We start from the raw sequence: 19,414 nt of genomic DNA on the forward strand, positions 1-19,414 counted from the left end.
GGATTTAATCCAAATGTCATAAGTAATACACATTATCTTCCATTTATTGTAATATTGCACAGGAGTACAAAAAAATTAAACAACAGAGCTTAACACACATAGACCTTTTTCTTGAGAACCTTGGTGTCAATCAGATTCTAAAGAAACAATTTTGTTCTGAATATTTCAGAACTTTGCAATATCTAACTGAAATCTACACTACCGTCTAAGAAATTCACATGCGTTAGTTAGTTACATAATATTGCCGATAGTACCACAAATTAGACATTATGTCAGCTATAGTTTGTGTTCAATAATGAACTGAAACTTAGAAAGATCTAGTAAAACACAAGAATTACAAAGTCATCGCATAGGTCACAAAGGTCATGTTCAAAATGTACCACATCACACAGAAAGCTAATATGATTACCACTATCTTTTGATAAATTAAGGAAGTTAGACTCAGATAGGTTGCCACGGGGCAACAAATTTTTACATAGAGACCCTAATAAAAACATAATTGTAATTCACAACACGTATGTCATGTGCAGAATATGATTGTGTTGCCACAAATATCATCTATACATTTAGTAATAAAACAAAATTGATGTAACTCCCATTTTAACTTCCAAGTGAATATATCATGATTTAGTCTAAACAAATGTAGAAGAGGACCCGAAAAGCAAGATACATATAAATTTATGATAATTGAGTTACATACCACAATTTTGAGTTTCAATCGAAATTTCTTGGGCAATCGTAGGATGTGCCCACGCAATATTTCTAAAGAAATATGTATTGTGTTCCTCGACTCAATAATTACTTGGTTGACCTGTCTATACTAAACAAGACATCAAGAGATCTGATCAATCCCAATAAACATATGCTTGACAACGACTGGCAAAGCAACAACAATAAAAAAATTATGGTTTGTGGTATGGATAAACCTAGCCTGCTAGCAGGGCCGGCTCTATGATTTCGAAGGCCCCGGTGCGAACCCGACCAGTGGGCCCAATAGAGAGAAAAATCCAATTTGATACATGAAAATATAAAATTGCTATAAAATCATAAAACTAATATATTTTTACTAGAATCAAGCATATGTTATTTTCCCTGTCTTTGTTCCAAACCAAGTATCATGGAAGTTACAACGCAGAAAAAACATATTGAAATAGCATGCTAACCTCCAGTGATCATGTGAAACGAGACTTTCGTGCATTTTTTGACGCAAAATCATCAATGAGAGTGTCAAGATCAACACTATCCAGCATATTCTTCTCAATGCAGCACATGGCCAATCCATTCAATCTTTCTTGAGACATCGTTGACCTCAATAATTTTTCAATAGTTTCAATTTTGAGAAACTCCTTTCAGCTGATGCAACAGTCACAGGTACGGTCAAAAGGATACGATAAGCAATTGAGACATTTAGATAACAATCCGCATCTCTAACAAACTCAAATATCTGATCCGCTGACATGAATGTGTTTGGCAATGTCATCTGCAGTACTTTTAGTTCAGAAACGAAATCATCTAGATCGACATCTGCTGACTTACCATGAGTGAATTTGTTGACAAAATTAGTGCAACATCTTCTTAGATCATTATCACCCAAGGACTTCAACTCTTTCGAGTTGAACAAGAAACCAAATATGCTCCCAAATGTCTTCAGTTCCTCAAATCTAGTAGTTAGGGAAGCAATTGCAACATCAATCATCACCAAAAAGTATTTAACTCTAAATGATTCCACCTCACTTGCTTGCGTTTCTTCATTCTGGTTATTTTCGTCATTGCCACTAATTTCATCAAACTGTCTTTTTCTAGTAATACGTCTCTTGACAGGAAACAAAGGTTGTACACCCATGTCAATTGCAATAGATCTCGCAATATCCAGACTAGTTGCAAAGCCGTCATTTCTGTACTTCTTAAAATATGAGATGGCACCTTCAATCTGTTTAAGAGTAACATCAATGCACACAAACTTAGACTGCAACTTCTTACTCACCATGTTTACAGTGAACAAAATGTCATGCCAAATGACCATGCCAAGTAAAAATTCAAATTTCTCAAGTGCGCTAGCCAAAGATTTTGCGTCGCTCTTAGTCTTGGCGTCATCGGTAGAAGTTCTCTTCAATTCCAGTAATGCTTTTCTTAACTCGGGTGCTTGATATCTGATAGCCTGAACACTCTTTATTCGACTCCCCCATCGAGTGTTACACAAAGACTTAACTGTCATTTTTGGAACATGATCAAGCAATAGCTGCCATCTTTTAGTAGAGCTTGAAAACAATATATAAATTCTTTGCACAACACCAAAGAAGGTAACAGCTTTACCGCAAGATTTTGCCATATCACTAAGAGTAAGGTTTAGGCTATGACAAGCGCATGGCATGAATAATGCTCTTGGATTAGTTTCAAGTAGTCTGCTCTGTACCCCTTGGTGTTTTCCCTTCATGTTCGAACCATTGTCATACCCTTGTCCACGAACATCTTTAACATCCAAACCAATAGATTTAAGTGAATCTATTAACACATTATAAAGTCCAAGTCCGGATGTATCATCCACCTTCAAGAACTCTAGAAAAAACTCCTCTATTTTTGTAGTAGTACTTGACATGTTTACGCACCTCACAATTAGAGTCATTTGTTCTTGATGGCTCACGTCAGGTGTACAGTCCAAGATGACAGAGAAATACCTTGCATCCTTAATTATCCTCAACAAAGAATATTTAACAGTGCGACCAAGAAGGGAAATTAACTCATTCTGAATATTATGGCCAAGATAATGATGATGGATTTCACTATTCTTAATGCGCCGAAGATGCTCTTGCATTACAGGATCAAATTCTGCCATCATTTCAATTACTCCCAAAAAATTTCCGTTGTTATCTTGATATAATTTCTCATTCGATCCTCGAAAAGCCAGACTATGTTTAGCAAGAAATTTCACAGCAGCAACAATTCTAATTAAAACAAGTCTCCATCGCTCCTTCTCCCTTGCAATCTCTTGTTGCATGTCTTTATCAATTGTTTCCTTCTTACTTAGCCTCAGCCTTACCTCATTCCAAGTATTCATGTTAGTGATATGCTCAACACTATTCTCATGCAATTTGAGCTTCTCACTAAGATGTCTCCAATCCTTCAATCCCTCGGATGCTAGCAGACTTTTGCTTTTTCCAGATTTAAACAATTTGCAACAAAAGCAGTAGACTTTATTCACGTGTTTAGAGTACACTAACCACCTCCGATCACTGAACTCGCCATTCCTTAACTTTCTTGTGTAGTAATCATATGAAAAATGCCTGCCACTAATTTCATCTTCGGGAAACACAAGATTGTATTCCCTTATAGGTCCTTTTTCAATGAGAATATCTCTTGATTTATGTTGGGGAACGTAGCAGAAATTCAAAATTTTCTACGCATCACCAAGATCAATCTATGGAGTGATCTAGCAACGAGGGGAAGGGGAGTGCATCTACATACCCTTGTAGATCGCGAGCAGAAGCGTTCAAGAGAACGGGGTTGATGGAGTCGTACTCGTCGTGATCCAAATCACCGATGATCCTAGCGCCGAACGGACGGCACCTCCGCGTTCAACACACGTACGGAGCAGCGACGTCTCCTCCTTCTTGATCCAGCAAGGGGGGAGGAGAGGTTGATGGAGATCCAGCAGCACGACGGCGTGGTGGTGGAAGTAGCGGGGATCCCGGTAGGGCTTCGCCAAGCACTAACGGGAGGGAGAGGTGTCACGGGAGGGAGAGGGAGGCGCCAGGGGCTTGGATGTTGCTGCCCTCCCTTCCCCCCACTATATATAGGGCCAAGGGAGAGGGGGGGCGCAGCCTTGCCCCTTCCTCCAAGGAAGGGTGCGGCCAGGGAGGAGTCCTTCCCCCCCAAGGCACCTCGGAGGTGCCTTCCCCCTTTAGGACTCTCCCTTTTTCTTATCTCTTGGCGCATGGGCCTCTTGGGGCTGGTGCCCTTGGCCCATATAGACCAAGGCGCACCCCCTAAAGCCCATGTGGCCCCCCGGGGCTGGTGGACCCCCTTGGTGGACCCCCGGACCCCTTTCGGCACTCCCGGTACAATACCGATAAAGTGCGAAACTTTTCCGGCGACCAAAATAAGACTTCCCATATATAAATCTTTACCTCCGGACCATTTCGGAACTCCTCGTGACGTCCGGGATCTCATCCGGGACTCCGAACAACTTTCGGGTTACCGCATACTAATATCTCTATAACCCTAGCGTCACCGAACCTTAAGTGTGTAGACCCTATGGGTTCGGGAGACATGCAGACATGACCGAGACGACTCTCCGGTCAATAACCAACAGCGGGATCTGGATACCCATGTTGGTTCCCACATGCTCCTCGATGATCTCATCGGATGAACCACGATGTTGAGGATTCAATCAATCCCGTATACAATTCCCTTTGTCTATCGGTATGTTACTTGCCCGAGATTCGATCGTCGGTATCCCGATACCTTGTTCAATCTCGTTACCGGCAAGTCTCTTTACTCGTTCCGTAACACATCATCCCGTGATCAACTCCTTGGTCACATTGTGCACATTATGATGATGTCCTACCGAGTGGGCCCAGAGATACCTCTCCGTTTACACGGAGTGACAAATCCCAGTCTCGATTCGTGCCAACCCAACAGACACTTTCGGAGATACCTGTAGTGCACCTTTATGGCCACCCAGTTACGTTGTGACGTTTGGTACACCCAAAGCATTCCTACGGTATCCGGGAGTTGCACAATCTCATGGTCTAAGGAAATGATACTTGACATTAGAAAAGCTCTGAGCAAACGAACTACACGATCTTGTGCTAGGCTTAGGATTGGGTCTTGTCCATCACATCATTCTCCTAATGATGTGATCCCGTTATCAACGACATCCAATGTCCATGGTCAGGAAACCGTAACCATCTATTGATCAACAAGCTAGTCAACTAGAGGCTTACTAGGGACATGGTGTTGTCTATTTATCCACACATGTATCTGAGTTTCCTATCAATACAATTCTAGCATGGATAATAAACGATTATCATGAACAAGGAAATATAATAATAACCAATTTATTATTGCCTCTAGGGCATATTTCCAACAGTCTCCCACTTGCACTAGAGTCAATAATCTAGTCCACATAACCATGTGATTAACACTCATAGGTCACATCACCATGTGACCAACATCCAAAGAGTTTACTAGAGTCAACAATCTAGTTCACATCACTATGTGAATAACACTCAATGAGTTCTGGTTTGATCATGTTATGCTTGTGAGAGATGTTATTAGTCAACGGGTCTGAACCTTTCAGATCCGTGCGTGCTTTACGAATATTTATGTCATCTTGTGGATGCTACCACGCGCTACTTGGAGCCATTTCAAATAATTGCTCTACTATACGAATCCGGTTTACTACTCAGAGTCATCCGGATTAGTGTCAAAGTTCGCATCGACGTAACCCTTTACGACGAACTCCTTTTCACCTCCATAATCAAGAAAATTCCTTAGTCCACTAGGTACTAAGGATAAGTTCGACCGCTGTCATGTGATCCTTTCCCGGATCACTGTTGTACCCTCTTGACCAACTCATGGCAAGGCACACTTCATGTGCGGTACACAACATAGCATACTGTAGAGCCTACGTCTGAAGCATAGGGGACGACCTTCGTCCTTTCTCTCTCTTCTGCTGTGGTCAGGTCTTGAGTCTTACTCAATACTCACACCTTGTAACACAGCCAAGAACTCCTTCTTTGCTGATCTATTTTGAACTCTTTCAAAATCATGTCAAGGTGTGCGTTCTTTGAAAGTATCATCGGGCGTCTTGATCTATCTCTATAGATCTTGATGCCCAATATGTAAGCAGCTTTATCCAGGTCTTCCTTTGAAAAACTCCTTTCAAACAACCCTTTATGCTTTCCAGAAATTTTACATCATTTCGGATCAACAATATGTCATTCACATATACTTATCAGAAATGTTGTAGCGCTCCCACTCACTTTATTGTAAATACAAGTTTCTAACAAACTTTGTATAAACCCAAAAACTTTGATCACTCCATCAAAGCGTATATTCTGACTCCGAGATGCTTGCTCTAGTCCATGGAAGGATCGCTGGAGCTAGCATACCTTTTAGCATCCTTAGGATCGACAAAACCTTTCTGATTGTATCACATACAACCTTTCCTTACGAAAACTGGTAAGGAAACTTGTTTTGACATCCATCTGCCAGATTTCATAAATGCAGCTAATGCTAACATAAATCCGACGGACTTAAGCATCACTACGGATGAGAAAATCTCATCGTAGTCAACTCCTTGAACTTGTGAAAACACTCTTTGCCACAAGTCGAGCTTCATAGACGGTAACCTTACCGTCCACGTCCGTCTTCTTCTTAAAGATCCATTTATCTCAATGGCTTGCCGATCATCGGGCAAGTTCACCAAAGTCCATGCTTTGTTCTGATACATGGATCCTATCTCGGATTTCGTGGCTTCTAACCATTTGTCGGAATCCGGGCCCACCACCGCTTCTCCATAGCTCATAGGTTCATTGTTGTCTAGCAACATGACTTCCAAGACAGGATCACGCATTACTCTGAAGTAGTACGCATCCTCGTCGTCCTACGAGGTTTGGTAGCGACTTGATCCAAAGTTTCATGATCACTATCATAAGCTTCCACTTCAATTGGTGTAGGTGCCACAGGAACAACTTCATGTGCCCTGCTACACACTAGTTGAAGTTATGGTTCAATAACCTCATCAAGTCTCCACCATCCTCCCACTCAATTCTTTCGAGAGAAACTTTTCCTCGAGAAAGGAACCGTTTCTAGAAGCAATTACTTCTGCTTCCAGATCTGAAATAGGAGGTATACCCAACTATTTTGGGTATTCTATGAAGATGCATTTATCCGCTTTGGGTTCGAGCTTATCAGCCTGAAACTTTTTCACATAAGCATCGCAACCCCAAACTTTTAAGAAACGACAACTTAGGTTTCTCTAAACGGTGTCGTCTTCAACGGAATTGCGTGGTGCCCTATTTAAAGTGAATGCGGTTGTCTCTAATGCCCAACCCATAAACGATAGTGGTAATTCGATAAGAGACATCATGGTATGCACCATATCCAATAGGGTGCAGTTATGATGTTCGGACACACCATCACACTATGGTGTTCCAGGCGGTATTAATTGTGAAACACTTTCCACAATGTCTTAATTGTGTGCCAAACTCGTAACTCAGATACTCATCTCTATGATCATATCACAGACATTTTATCCTCTTGTCACGACGATCTTCAACTTCACTCTGAAATTACTTGAACCTTTCAATAATTCAGACTTGTGTTTCATCAAGTAAATACACTCAGCATCTACTCAAATCATCTGTGAAGTAAGAACATAACGATATCCACTGCATGCCTCAGCACTCATTGGACTGCATACATCAAAATGTATTACTTCCAATAAGTTGCTCTCTTGTTCCATCTTACTGAAAACGAGGCCTTTCAGTCATCTTGCCCATGTGGTATGATTTGCATGTCTCAAGTGATTCAAAATCAAGTGAGTCCAAACGATCCATCTGATGGAGTTTCTTCATGCATATATACCAACAGACATGGTTCGCATGTCTCAATCTTTTCAAAAACGACTGAGTCCAAAGATCCATCTACATGGAGCTTCTTCATGCGTTCTATACCAATATGACTCAAATGGCAGTGCCACAAGTATGCGGAACTATCATTACTATTTTATATCTTTTGGCATGAACATGTGTATCACTACGATCGAGATTCATTTTAGGTGCAAGACCATTGAAGGTATTATTCAAATAAACAGAGTAACCATTATTCTCCTTAAATGAATAACCGTATTGCGATAAACATAATCCAATCATGCTCAACGCAAACACCAAATCTCGATGGTAGAGGGAGCATGCGATGCTTGATCACATCAACCTTGGAAACACTTCCAACACACATCGTCATCTCACTTTTAGCCAGTCTCCATTTATTCCGCAGCTTTTATTTCGAGTTACTAACACTTAGCAACCGAACCGGTATCTAATACCCTAGTGCTACTAGGAGTACTAGTAAAGCACACATTCATACAATGTATATCCAATATACTTCTGTCGACCTTGCCTGCCTTCTCATCTACCAAGTATCTAGGGTAGTTCCACTTCAGTGACCGTTCCCCTCATTACAGAAGCACTTAGTCTCGGGTTTGGGTTCAACCTTGGGATTCTTCACTAGAGCAGCAAACGACTTGCTGTTTCATGAAGTATCCCTTTTGCCCTTGCCCTTCTAGAAACTAGTGGTTTTACTAACCATCAACAATTGATGCTCCTTCTTGATTTCTACTTTCGCGGTGTCAAACATCACGAGTTGCTCAAGGATCATCATAACTGTCCCTGATATGTTATAGTTCATCACGAAGCTCTACTAGCTTGGTGGCAGTGATTATGGAGAACCATCACTATCTCATCTGGGAGATTAACTCCCACTCGATTCAAGCGATTGTGGTACTCAGACAATCTGAGCACATGCTCAACGATTGAGCTTTTCTCCCTTAGTTTGCAGGCTTAAGAAACTTGTCAGAGGTCTCATACCTCTTGACGTGGGCACTAGTCTGAAATCCCAATTTCAGTCTTCGGAACATCTCATATGTTCTGCGACGTTTCAAAAACGTCTCTTGTGCCACAATTCTAAACCGTTAGCATTACGCACTGAACTATCACGTAGTCATCAAAACGTGTATGCCAGATGTTTCGCAACATCTACAGACGACGCTGAGGTTCAGCACACCGAGCGGTGCATTAAGGACATAAGCCTTCTGTGCAGCAATGAGGACAATCCTCAGTTTACGGACCCAGTCCGCATAATTGCTACTACCAACTTTCAACTAAATTTTCTCTAGGAACATATCTTAAACAGTAGAACTAAAGCGTATGACATAATTTGTAAAGACCTTTTGACTATGTTCATGATAATGAAGTTCATCTGATTATTGAATGAACTCCCACTCAGATAGACATCCCTCTAGTCATCTAAGTGATACATGATCCGAGTCAAACTAGGCCGTGTCCGATCATCACGTGAGACGGACTAGTCATCATCGGTGAACATCTCCATGTTGATCGTATCTACTATACGACTCATGTTCGACCTTTCGGTCTCTTGTGTTCCGAGGCCATGTCTGTACATGCTAGGCTCGTCAAGTCAACCTAAGTGTTTCGCATGTGTTCCGAGTCCATGTCTGTACATGCTAGGCTCGTCAACACCCGTTGTATTCGAACGTTAGAATCTATCACACCCGATCATCACGTGGTGCTTCGAAACAACGAACCTTCGCAACGGTGCACAGTTAGGGGGAACACGTCTCTTGAAATTTTAGTGAGGGATCATCTTATTTATGCTACCGTCGTTCTAAGTAAATAAGATGCATAACATGATAAACATCACATGCAATCAAATAGTGACATGATATGGCCAGTATCATTTTTGCTCCTTTGATCTCCATCTTCGGGGCACCATGATCATCTTTGTCACCGGCATGACACCATGATCACCATCATCATGATCTCCATCATTGTGTCTTCATGAAGTTGTCACGCCAACGATTACTTCTACTTCTATGGCTAACGCGCTTAGCAATAAAGTAAAGTAATTTACATGGCGTTATTCAATGACACGCAGGTCATACAAAAAAAATAAAGACAACTCCTATGGCTCCTGCCGGTTGTCATACTGATCGACATGCAAGTCGTGATTCCTATTAAAAGAACATGATCAATATCATACATCACATATATTATTCATCACATCCTTTTGGCCATATCACATCACATAGCACATGCTGCAAAAACAAGTTAGACGTCCTCTAATTGTTGTTGCAAGTTTTTTACGTGGCTTGTATAGGTTTCTAGCAAGAACGTTTCTTACCTACGTAAAACCACAACGTGATATGCCAATTTCTATTTACCCTTCATAAGGACCCTTTTCATCGAATCCGTTCCGACTAAAGTGGGAGAGACAGACACCCGCTAGCCACCTTATGCAACTAGTGCATGTCAGTCGGTGGAAACTGTCTCACGTAAGCGTACGTGTAAGGTCGGTCCGGGCCGCTTCATCCCACAATGCCGCCGAAACAAGATAAGACTAGTAGCGGCAAGAAGAATTGGCAACATCTACGCCCACAACTACTTTGTGTTCTACTCGTGCATAGAAACTACGCATAGACCTAGCTCATGATGCCACTGTTGGGGAGCGTAGCAGAAATTCAAAATTTTCTACGCATCACCAAGATCAATCTATGGATTGATCTAGCAACGAGGGGAAGGGGAGTGCATCTACATACCCTTGTAGATCGCGAGCGGAAGCGTTCAAGAGAACGGGGTTGATGGAGTCGTACTCGTCGTGATCCAAATCACCGATGATCCTAGCGCCGAACGGACGGCACCTCCGCGTTCAACACACGTACGGAGCAGCGACGTCTCCTCCTTCTTGATCCAGCAAGGGGGGAGGAGAGGTTGATGGAGATCCAGCAGCACGACGGCGTGGTGGTGGAAGTAGCGGGGATCCCGGTAGGGCTTCGCCAAGCACTAACGGGAGGGAGAGGTGTCACGGGAGGGAGAGGGAGGCGCCAGGGGCTTGGATGTTGCTGCCCTCCCTTCCCCCCACTATATATAGGGCCAAGGGAGAGGGGGGGCGCAGCCTTGCCCCTTCCTCCAAGGAAGGGTGCGGCCAGGGAGGAGTCCTTCCCCCCCAAGGCACCTTGGAGGTGCCTTCCCCCTTTAGGACTCTCCCTTTTTTCTTATCTCTTGGCGCATGGGCCTCTTGGGGCTGGTGCCCTTGGCCCATATAGGCCAAGGCGCACCCCCTACAGCCCATGTGGCCCCCCGGGGCTGGTGGACCCCCTTGGTGGACACCCGGACCCCTTTCGGCACTCCCGGTACAATACCGATAAAGTGCGAAACTTTTCCGGCGACCAAAATAAGACTTCCCATATATAAATCTTTACCTCCGGACCATTCCGGAACTCCTCGTGACGTCTGGGATCTCATCCGGGACTCCGAACAACTTTCGGCTTACCGCATACTAATATCTCTATAACCCTAGCGTCACCGAACCTTAAGTGTGTAGACCCTACGGGTTCGGGAGACATGCAGACATGACCGAGACGACTCTCCGGTCAATAACCAACAGCGGGATCTGGATACCCATGTTGGTTCCCACATGCTCCTCGATGATCTCATCGGATGAACCACGATGTTGAGGATTCAATCAATCCCGTATACAATTCCCTTTGTCTATCGGTATGTTACTTGCCCGAGATTCGATCGTCGGTATCCCGATACCTTGTTCAATCTCGTTACCGGCAAGTCTCTTTACTCGTTCCGTAACACATCATCCCGTGATCAACTCCTTGGTCACATTGTGCACATTATGATGATGTCCTACCGAGTGGGCCCAGAGATACCTCTCCGTTTACACGGAGTGACAAATCCCAGTCTCGATTCGTGCCAACCCAACAGACACTTTCGGAGATACCTGTAGTGCACCTTTATGGCCACCCAGTTACGTTGTGACGTTTGGTACACCCAAAGCATTCCTACGGTATCCGGGAGTTGCACAATCTCATGGTCTAAGGAAATGATACTTGACATTAGAAAAGCTCTGAGCAAACGAACTACACGATCTTGTGCTAGGCTTAGGATTGGGTCTTGTCCATCACATCATTCTCCTAATGATGTGATCCCGTTATCAACGACATCCAATGTCCATGGTCAGGAAACCGTAACCATCTATTGATCAACGAGCTAGTCAACTAGAGGCTTACTAGGGACATGGTGTTGTCTATTTATCCACACATGTATCTTAGTTTCCTATCAATACAATTCTAGCATGGATAATAAACGATTATCATGAACAAGGAAATATAATAATAACCAATTTATTATTGCCTCTAGGGCATATTTCCAACAATTTATTGTCAAGAATATTCCAAGTTCTAGGATCATATATATCAAAAGAAGAACCCTGCTCATCTGCATTTCCAAGATTCTCATGGTCACTAAAATTTTTCGTGTGCTGATCGACATCATTTTCCGCAGCATTATTTTTCTCGACATGATTTTCCTCAACGGCATTCTTAGTATCATCAGGTTTTTCTTCACCATTTGTGATATATAATTGCTCTGAATTTGTAGCAGCACCAGTCCTCAAGACAAACATATCCATAGTGCCTTCCTGAGATTTAATCAACTTGTCTACTCTTTTCTTGTTGTTTCTTTTCTCACAGCCAGATAGATGTTTTTTTAGGTAACATGATTATGCTGCAAGTGAGAAACACGAATACAGTATCAGAGATTGAAGATGTTATGTTTTTAGATGGGAAGTTTCAGAATTGAGACCACCGGAAAATATTCGCCTATAGATTAGGATTTATGAATAGATTGATCTGAGAATTATTACCTTCTGAATGATGATCTTGATCAGTTGATCTCTTCCCCGAATTCTTGCCGATTTGATCCCCAAACTCAGCTCCAGGTTCGGTGCGGTGCGCTGGTGTTGGCGTCAGGCGGCGTGCTGCTGTGTCGATGCGTCTCCGTGCTCCTGTGTCGGTGCGTCTCCCTGGATTCCAGGCGAACGACAGGGCAACGTGCGTTGCCTGGGCTTGGTTGGGCAGGCCCTAGTGGTGGTTGCGTGCTGCTTGCTGGGTGGGCTCAGAGCTACCTGGGCTGGACGTTAGTCATTCTTTTTTTCACTAATCCGTAATATATAATATATATACTGCATATATACTATGGGCCCCCTTTTAGTCTGGGCCCCGGGCCGTCGCACCTCTCGCACTGGTCCAAAGCCGGCCCTGCCTGCTAGCATTGGTACCTCACAAATTGGCTATATGGGCCGCACATGCTTACGCGGCCTCATCGACTAACAGAGTCGGCCTCTTCTACATTCCTTCTAGATCACCTCCCGGTGTGTGAGGCGCGGTCACCCCCTTCGGGTAGCTTGTGTACACATGCACGGCCACGCATCGCATGTATACGTGCTAGCTTCACTAGTCTTCATCCATCGGCCATCTGCAACAAAGAAGATAGTAACACAATGTAGATAGTGAGAGGGTGCAGATGCATGGCATACTCCTTGTCGGGCCGCCCGCGTGTCCACGGAGCCCGATACAAGCGTGCGAGGGCGCCGGTGCCACCGTGACACCACAGACGTGTTCGTCCGCGGCCTCCTCTGGATTCCTTCTCCTTAGGGCATGCACAGCCGTGGGACAGGGGTCGTCTCAGCCACCTCTGGGCATTTATAACTTATAAAGGACGCTAGGATAGCAGCCCCTCTCAGGCCATCCACGCGGCCAGCAATTGCAAATCGCGTCCAGTTTCACTTTGTTCCTTGCCGGCAAGCCTCTATCGCTGACGGGCGGGCCCTGGGTCGTGGGTCCGTCGATGGGGAGCCTATAGAGAGTCTCCTCTTTTCTTCCCCAATCTGCTGCCCCCTCTTCCCCCGACCCTCCCCCAATCCCCGCCTCCTCTCCTCCTTCCCGGTCCGTCGCCTCTCTGGCCGTCGTCCCGTCCCCAACTGGGCTGCCCATGTATGGCCACTGCTCAGCGCAGCACCACCCCGTCCTCCCTCGTCAGCCGCCGCCGATCTTCTCGCTGGGGTGGAGGAGTAGGGGATCCTGCCAGATCCGACCTGCAGGCAAAGGGCGACGGCGGGGGCGCTTGATTCGATCCTGCGCCACAGGTCCGTGCAGGAGAGAGAGGAGGGAGAAAGAGAGAGCAAAGAGGAGTGGCTGATGACGAGTGGAGGGAGAAAGAGAGAGGAAATAGGAGAGGGAGGCTCGGCAGCGGACGGGACAGGGTCGCCGGCCGGTGTCGGCCTGCGCCGGCGAGTTCGCTCGCCCAGCTGCCAAATAGGGAAAGGCGACGGGACCGGCATCCGGGGCGGCGGCGGCGGCGGGACTGCAGGAACTGGCCGAGGTGATCCTCGCCAAACAAGCGGGCGGCAGCAAGGTATAGAAGCGGGCACCGTGTGATTTGTTATCTGTTGATTTCTCCTTTTGTCTGGTCTAATTTCGTGGTCAAAACAATGGCAGATTTCTTCATTGGTTGATTTGATTTGGGGCTGATTTTCCCCTGGATTCCTTCCTCTTATAGTTCCTTTCCAACTTGTTGTTCATGGCTTGCTTCCCAACCACAGGTGCTCCCCACGGTGAGGAACGGACGCGCTCAACGCCTTCCTTCCCAACCAGGTGCTCCTCTATCTCTCTCTGTGTTATGTGATGAATGTGTGGTAGTGGGAGTGGGATAGGGAGAGGTAAAGAGAGCAGATTCCAAATGCAATGGAAGGGAACTTTCAATCCAAGTTTAATTTTCATTGGGCATTCAAATTCTTAATTTGATCTTCTCAAATTTTTGGCTAGGTGTATAAACATACCTACACATGTATATCTAATTGGATTGTTAGTTGAACATTTTCTCTAATGTACACCTCTGAAATTACTAATATGTGGGTTTCCTAAACATGATATTTGCAGATATGAGAAAGAAGAAATAGGACCAAGAAAATTAGTTGCTCATATATTCATGTGTCGTGCAGAGAAGAAACCGAATGGAGAACTTGGTATGCCGAGTAATGTGCAGGTAAAGAATTATCATCATAGCAAATAGAATCATCTGAATATTGTTTGGAGGATAACAATTCCTCAAACTGTCTCATTTAATTTAGACTGTACGCCCAGTTATTGTTGTCTTGGTTACTCCATTTGTTCAAACTACAAAATACATATTCTTTTCAGTCATGTATATTCGTACTGGCTTAACTAATTAATGAATTCATCAAATGCCCTTGCTTATGATAGTATCTCTTTGGCATTTTCCTCTGCATGCTTCTTTTCTAGGCTATATGTCTTTCCATACCCTGCTCTCCTTACTTATTTTATTATTAGTCGAATATAATATCAGATCACCTACCATCATTATTCTTTATTACAATCTCATAGGAAAGAAGTCTGATTAGTTGGGTATTCTTAGCTAGCATTCAAAATGGGATGCTGTGCTGCCATTAAATGAGCATAAATACAATGAGAAGGTGCACACAAAGTGGAGGCTTAGATTAATGCTTTAGAGTTTAGCCTTAATATAGCCAAGTAGTATTCTTACTAGGCTGCTGTTTAAGTACCTATGCAACAATATCAGAGGGATGCAGCACCTAAAATATGTAGGGTTTGTAAGCTTGGAGCAAGAGTGCAATGGAAAATGTTTACTGTGTTCCATTAAAACATGTAAGAAAGTAATTTAGTTTGGGTGGATTGATTAGTTATAAAAAGTAGATGGTCCTTTGCTTGGATCTTTAGGTTTAGTCATTGCTTTTCTACTTCAAACTGACGAATTTATCTTCAGCTAAAAAAAAGACAGCGGGCTTGGTTAGCTTCAAGAAGAAAAATATTTCAAAACCGTGTAGCTATAGAGAAATATTCCATGTCTATTTCCCTGATTTCCAGTCCACTTTATGAAAGCCTGCTGTAACTGTTTGCGTAAGTGGTTGTATGATATGTTGAATATGCTGTGTCGGGCTAGACGGATATGTTTGCTTGCCTTTGGAAATATTCACCTGTTGTGTTCTGCATTGACCTTCATTTATATTGGCAGCTCTGTTCTTATTTGTCTCTGTTCTGATAGTTTTAGGTGAGAACAGAGTATTTATAGTTGTGACATGCACTACAGGCTTTTCATAATTATTAATTCTTTAAATGTGACCGTGCCGCCGTGCTGACAGATATGTGTGCCTCAATTTAGTTGATGTGCCTACCGTGTTTCAGCCGTGTTGTAATCATAAATTGACAGGTGCTTGCTTCTATTAGTTAAAAACTTAAAATATCTTACATTAGGATGTACTGTGTTGTGCTTTCATGCAATTGTCTTGATTTAGACAGCAACTGAACCCAGTCACTGATTAGTAAAAGTAGTCATGAGATGAGGCACAGAAGAGTTGAGAGGGGCAGCCGTCGTATTTACGATGCATGAAAGTTGCTCATGATTCCATTCAAGTAATGGATATATAGTAGTTGCTAATTATATTTATACTGATTGCAAGCATAATTAGCCTATTGTCTATGTAGTTTGCTGATTATACACTCTTTCCATTCGTGTTTCACCCTCCTAAGGCATTTGTTTTGTCTGCCGCAGGTTGCTTTTGTCCTCTCATCTACTGTTTGGTCTTCGTCTATTGCTCTGCTGGCTCGTCATCACCTTGGTTGGAGGTTGTTCTTGGTCCTGCCATTTGTTCTTGTTAGAGCTAACTGAAAATATTTGTTCTCACCTATGCTAATGCCTTTCGGTTAAACTAGAAATTGTTTCATTGTTGGAAGCTTTCATCTGCATATATGCGTAAGGGGCTGTGTATTTATTTTGTTTCATTCATTTTTTGGTCTATTTATTTTGCACAGAAAACCATTTGTGGTATGCTTTGATGGGCCTTATTTAATACAGTACAGACAAAATTGGAAGTAGTAGCAAACCAGCCATAATTTTTTTGAGAGAACTATGCTAACCACAAGCAATGATGTACTCCTGTCATTTTGCCATGATATTGTAGCCCACTTCCAAGACTCTATGTACTAATGTTAGCTACTTGCTTCTTTAGCTGCTCTAATTAGGAACCAATTCTCTGTGTGGTTTATCCTCTTAAAATTGTTACTATTCACTTAGTGGGGGAGTGTAAGCAGTAGCTGATTTTAGAGAACACTACACACCAGAGCAGGAAGACGAAGTCAGGAAGGAGAATGCATGTACCCTTGAGGACTGAAGAATGATGTTTAATCTTGCTTTTGTCTACGCTGCTATTCTTGGTTCAGATCCTTACCTTCGGTTCAGTTCCATGTAGTCTTATGGATAGATGGACAAGTTGGTGAAAACTGAAAACTACCGGATGGGTTAATTAATCGTTGTTGCCCCTAATTTTGTTAAAGCTTCATCAACACCTTACATTTGCTTGGTAGAAATTTAAACTGAACACCAACTTCATTTATGCTATACTCGGGTGATGGATTCCTTCAGATATACAAATTCCTCGAGCAAAGTTTACAATGCTTTTGTGCCACTTATGATATGCTTCACAATTTTTTTGTCTTTCCTTGTGGATCGTCCATTTGAACTAATATATATCAATGTAAATAACCTTACATTTCCTTCTCTTTCAATCGATTTAAGGTTCTCATATATAATGATTACTAATGACCAGCTGCAGCCACCGCCTAATCTAACATTGTTGTACTCATGGCTTTTGGCAGCTGTGTATTCCATTTAGTTACCTTTGCCTAATGCGTCCTGATGCGAGGCATTCTTGTTGCCCTGTACACAGCTTTGCGTTGTATGATTGTTACTATTTCTCCCTGCGTTCTCTCCTTTGCATTGTCTGACTATTACATGATTAATAGATGAACACTCCTATATCGCAATGAAAGGCAAGGACAAGCTCCTGTGACTAAATACCTAGGTATTTCAATCATCCTTGTGCACTGCTATACCTTTCTTGCTTTGTCACTTTGGTAATATAATTTTATGTTTAAATGCAGCAAATCACCGTGCCTAGGAACTCTCGTCGCAAGCTCTTCACTTCGTCTTCCAAAACCAAGGGAACTACATCATCTGCGGCTGTGCCTAAAGATCCTACCCAAACTGCAGAAACTGCTTTTGCTGGAGATGTTGTTGACCCTGCATCCAAAACAAATGTTAGCATCCATGTTCAATTCCACTCTTACCGTTTCCCCTTTTACGCATTCCTCACCTGACGAGCATCATTACCATGTCATGATAGGAAACTAAGCAAGATGCTGCTGCTGCAGCTACTGACGATATGAAGAATGTGCAATCTGATCAGACTAATTGAACATATAAACCCTGCTGGGCTACCTGCCCAGCGAGGGCACTTCCGTGCGCTGCTGCTTCAGGCCGTTTGATATTTTTACCGTACTGTGTTTTTTGATGCTGGCACTCAGTCAACCGGTCATTCGTTTTGTACGTTTAGGCTGCCATCTCAAAGAAAAGAAATAACAGTTTGAGTAAGTCATTACAAGAAATATGTACCAGGCAACCTCCACACAACAACCACCTCGACCCAAAGCTTAATCTATCTCAGGAAAAGAAATTACATCCTAGGGAAAAGAACAAAATCACTAAGTACGACAGATGAATCCATGTAAAAATCCTGAAATAGAAAAAGAGAGTTGCTGATAGTCAGCTACCTTGGCGTTGTGCGGCCACACCCAGGTACTGTGTTTTTTGACGCTGGCACTCAGTCAACCGGTCGTTCGTTTTGTACGTTGCTGGATGATTTTCTAATCACTTCATTTTTTTTCCAGCTGAGATCTGCTTGCAGTTTACTAAATTGTTACCAGACTTCAAATGTACTACCTAGCAGACTAGCAAGTGTATATGATGACTCCTTTTATCGTTGATGAAGGAATTGGGATTTCTTTAAGGGAAATGATAACAATGGTGTATGAAATGGTAAGGCAAATGGTGTTTTTTTTCCATTGTCATGTTTAATGGTATATTGGCATGAAGTCAGAGCAGCACCTGAAGACTACACAAGATAGTTTCTGGTGACCTTCAGTCTATATGTCTTAACCAACAGTAGCCACCTTTTGTTTCGTATCAATCGATCCAGCAAGATATGTATAGCCTTTAGATTTCCATTCGTGCATGTGATACTGCATGTACACTTAGATCTCATTACTGTCTTTGTGGTCAAAACAAAGTTTGTGATCACTTGTTCTACATATGTAATCAACCGCCCTTCTACTAATATTTTCAGAAGACTATTTATATATGTTTACACTGGTTAGAGAAAATCATGACATTGCCGGCAACAATTTTTTATTTCCATATGTTCCAATTTGTCTCTAAATATTTTTATGTGTACTCTTTCAATACCTGGCTTGCTCTCGCCCTTTGCGCCATTGGCGCAACGGGTCATCTAGTGAGAAGAAACGTCCAGCTGACAAGGATGCAAACCAAGAAGGAGGTCTTAAGAGGCCACACTCACCACTTGGAGGTACCCTTCAAGCACATTTTTTTACATACGTGTTCTTTTATAGATGGGGCGTTTGGATAACGCTTCCGTATTTTCTTGTTTGTGGATAATGCACCTGGAAGGGATGATATTTCAGCGAACCTCGTCAAGCAGGCCAAAGAACTTCATATTATGGCTGAAAAGCATTTTGAGGCATTGGTATCCCATGGACCAACGCTCCCGCTTGATATGATCCCGTCGGTGACCGATGGCAAACTGGGCGAGAAGCACCGCTTCCACTTGCCGACCTCGGACCCCGTGTCTGAGAGGCACGTCAGGATCGTCCGCATGGACTTAGAAGCCATCCAGCGTCACCCCACACAGAAGCCTCTTTCCAGGGGCAATC

General features: G+C 43.2%; 2 protein-coding genes across 5 annotated transcripts; one reads left to right on the top strand and one right to left on the bottom strand.

Moving 5' to 3' along the window:
* Positions 1–1,309: 1,309 nt before the first annotated feature.
* On the bottom strand, positions 1,310–1,987 carry LOC141040703 (uncharacterized). Its single transcript, XM_073506822.1, has one exon. It carries the CDS (start codon positions 1,985–1,987, stop codon positions 1,310–1,312), a length of 678 nt encoding a protein of 225 aa, XP_073362923.1.
* Positions 1,988–13,338: 11,351 nt separating this feature from the next.
* LOC109746304 (uncharacterized) lies at positions 13,339–18,868 on the top strand. Of its 4 annotated transcripts, XM_073507814.1 has the most exons (8): positions 13,458–14,006; positions 14,194–14,245; positions 14,531–14,636; positions 16,182–16,255; positions 17,432–17,490; positions 17,570–17,725; positions 17,812–18,263; positions 18,356–18,868. In XM_073507814.1, the coding sequence occupies exons 1-5, from the start codon at positions 13,790–13,792 to the stop codon at positions 17,433–17,435; spliced, it is 453 nt and encodes a 150-aa protein (XP_073363915.1). In that variant the 5' UTR covers positions 13,458–13,789; the 3' UTR covers positions 17,436–17,490; positions 17,570–17,725; positions 17,812–18,263; positions 18,356–18,868. The 4 variants fall into 4 exon arrangements, with proteins under 4 accessions (XP_073363914.1, XP_073363913.1, XP_073363915.1 ...); XM_073507813.1 differs by having other exon boundaries at positions 13,339–14,006; positions 16,182–17,490; XM_020305424.4 differs by having other exon boundaries at positions 17,812–18,868.
* The last annotated feature ends 546 nt before the right edge of the window (positions 18,869–19,414 follow it).

Source organism: Aegilops tauschii, chromosome 2, assembly GCF_002575655.3.
Source record: "Aegilops tauschii subsp. strangulata cultivar AL8/78 chromosome 2, Aet v6.0, whole genome shotgun sequence".
Classification (NCBI taxonomy): Eukaryota; Viridiplantae; Streptophyta; class Magnoliopsida; order Poales; family Poaceae; genus Aegilops; species Aegilops tauschii.

Coding starts and splice junctions, on each gene's coding strand:
- LOC109746304 (XM_073507812.1), top strand. CDS start 13,790: ATGACGAGTGGAGGGAGAAAGAGAGAGGAAATAGGAGAGGGAGGCTCG. Junction 14,007..14,193: donor AACAAGCGGGCGGCAGCAAG/GTATAGAAGCGG, acceptor TCCCAACCACAG/GTGCTCCCCACGGTGAGGAA. Junction 14,246..14,530: donor ACGCCTTCCTTCCCAACCAG/GTGCTCCTCTAT, acceptor TGATATTTGCAG/ATATGAGAAAGAAGAAATAG.
- LOC141040703 (XM_073506822.1), bottom strand. CDS start 1,987: ATGGTGAGTAAGAAGTTGCAGTCTAAGTTTGTGTGCATTGATGTTACT.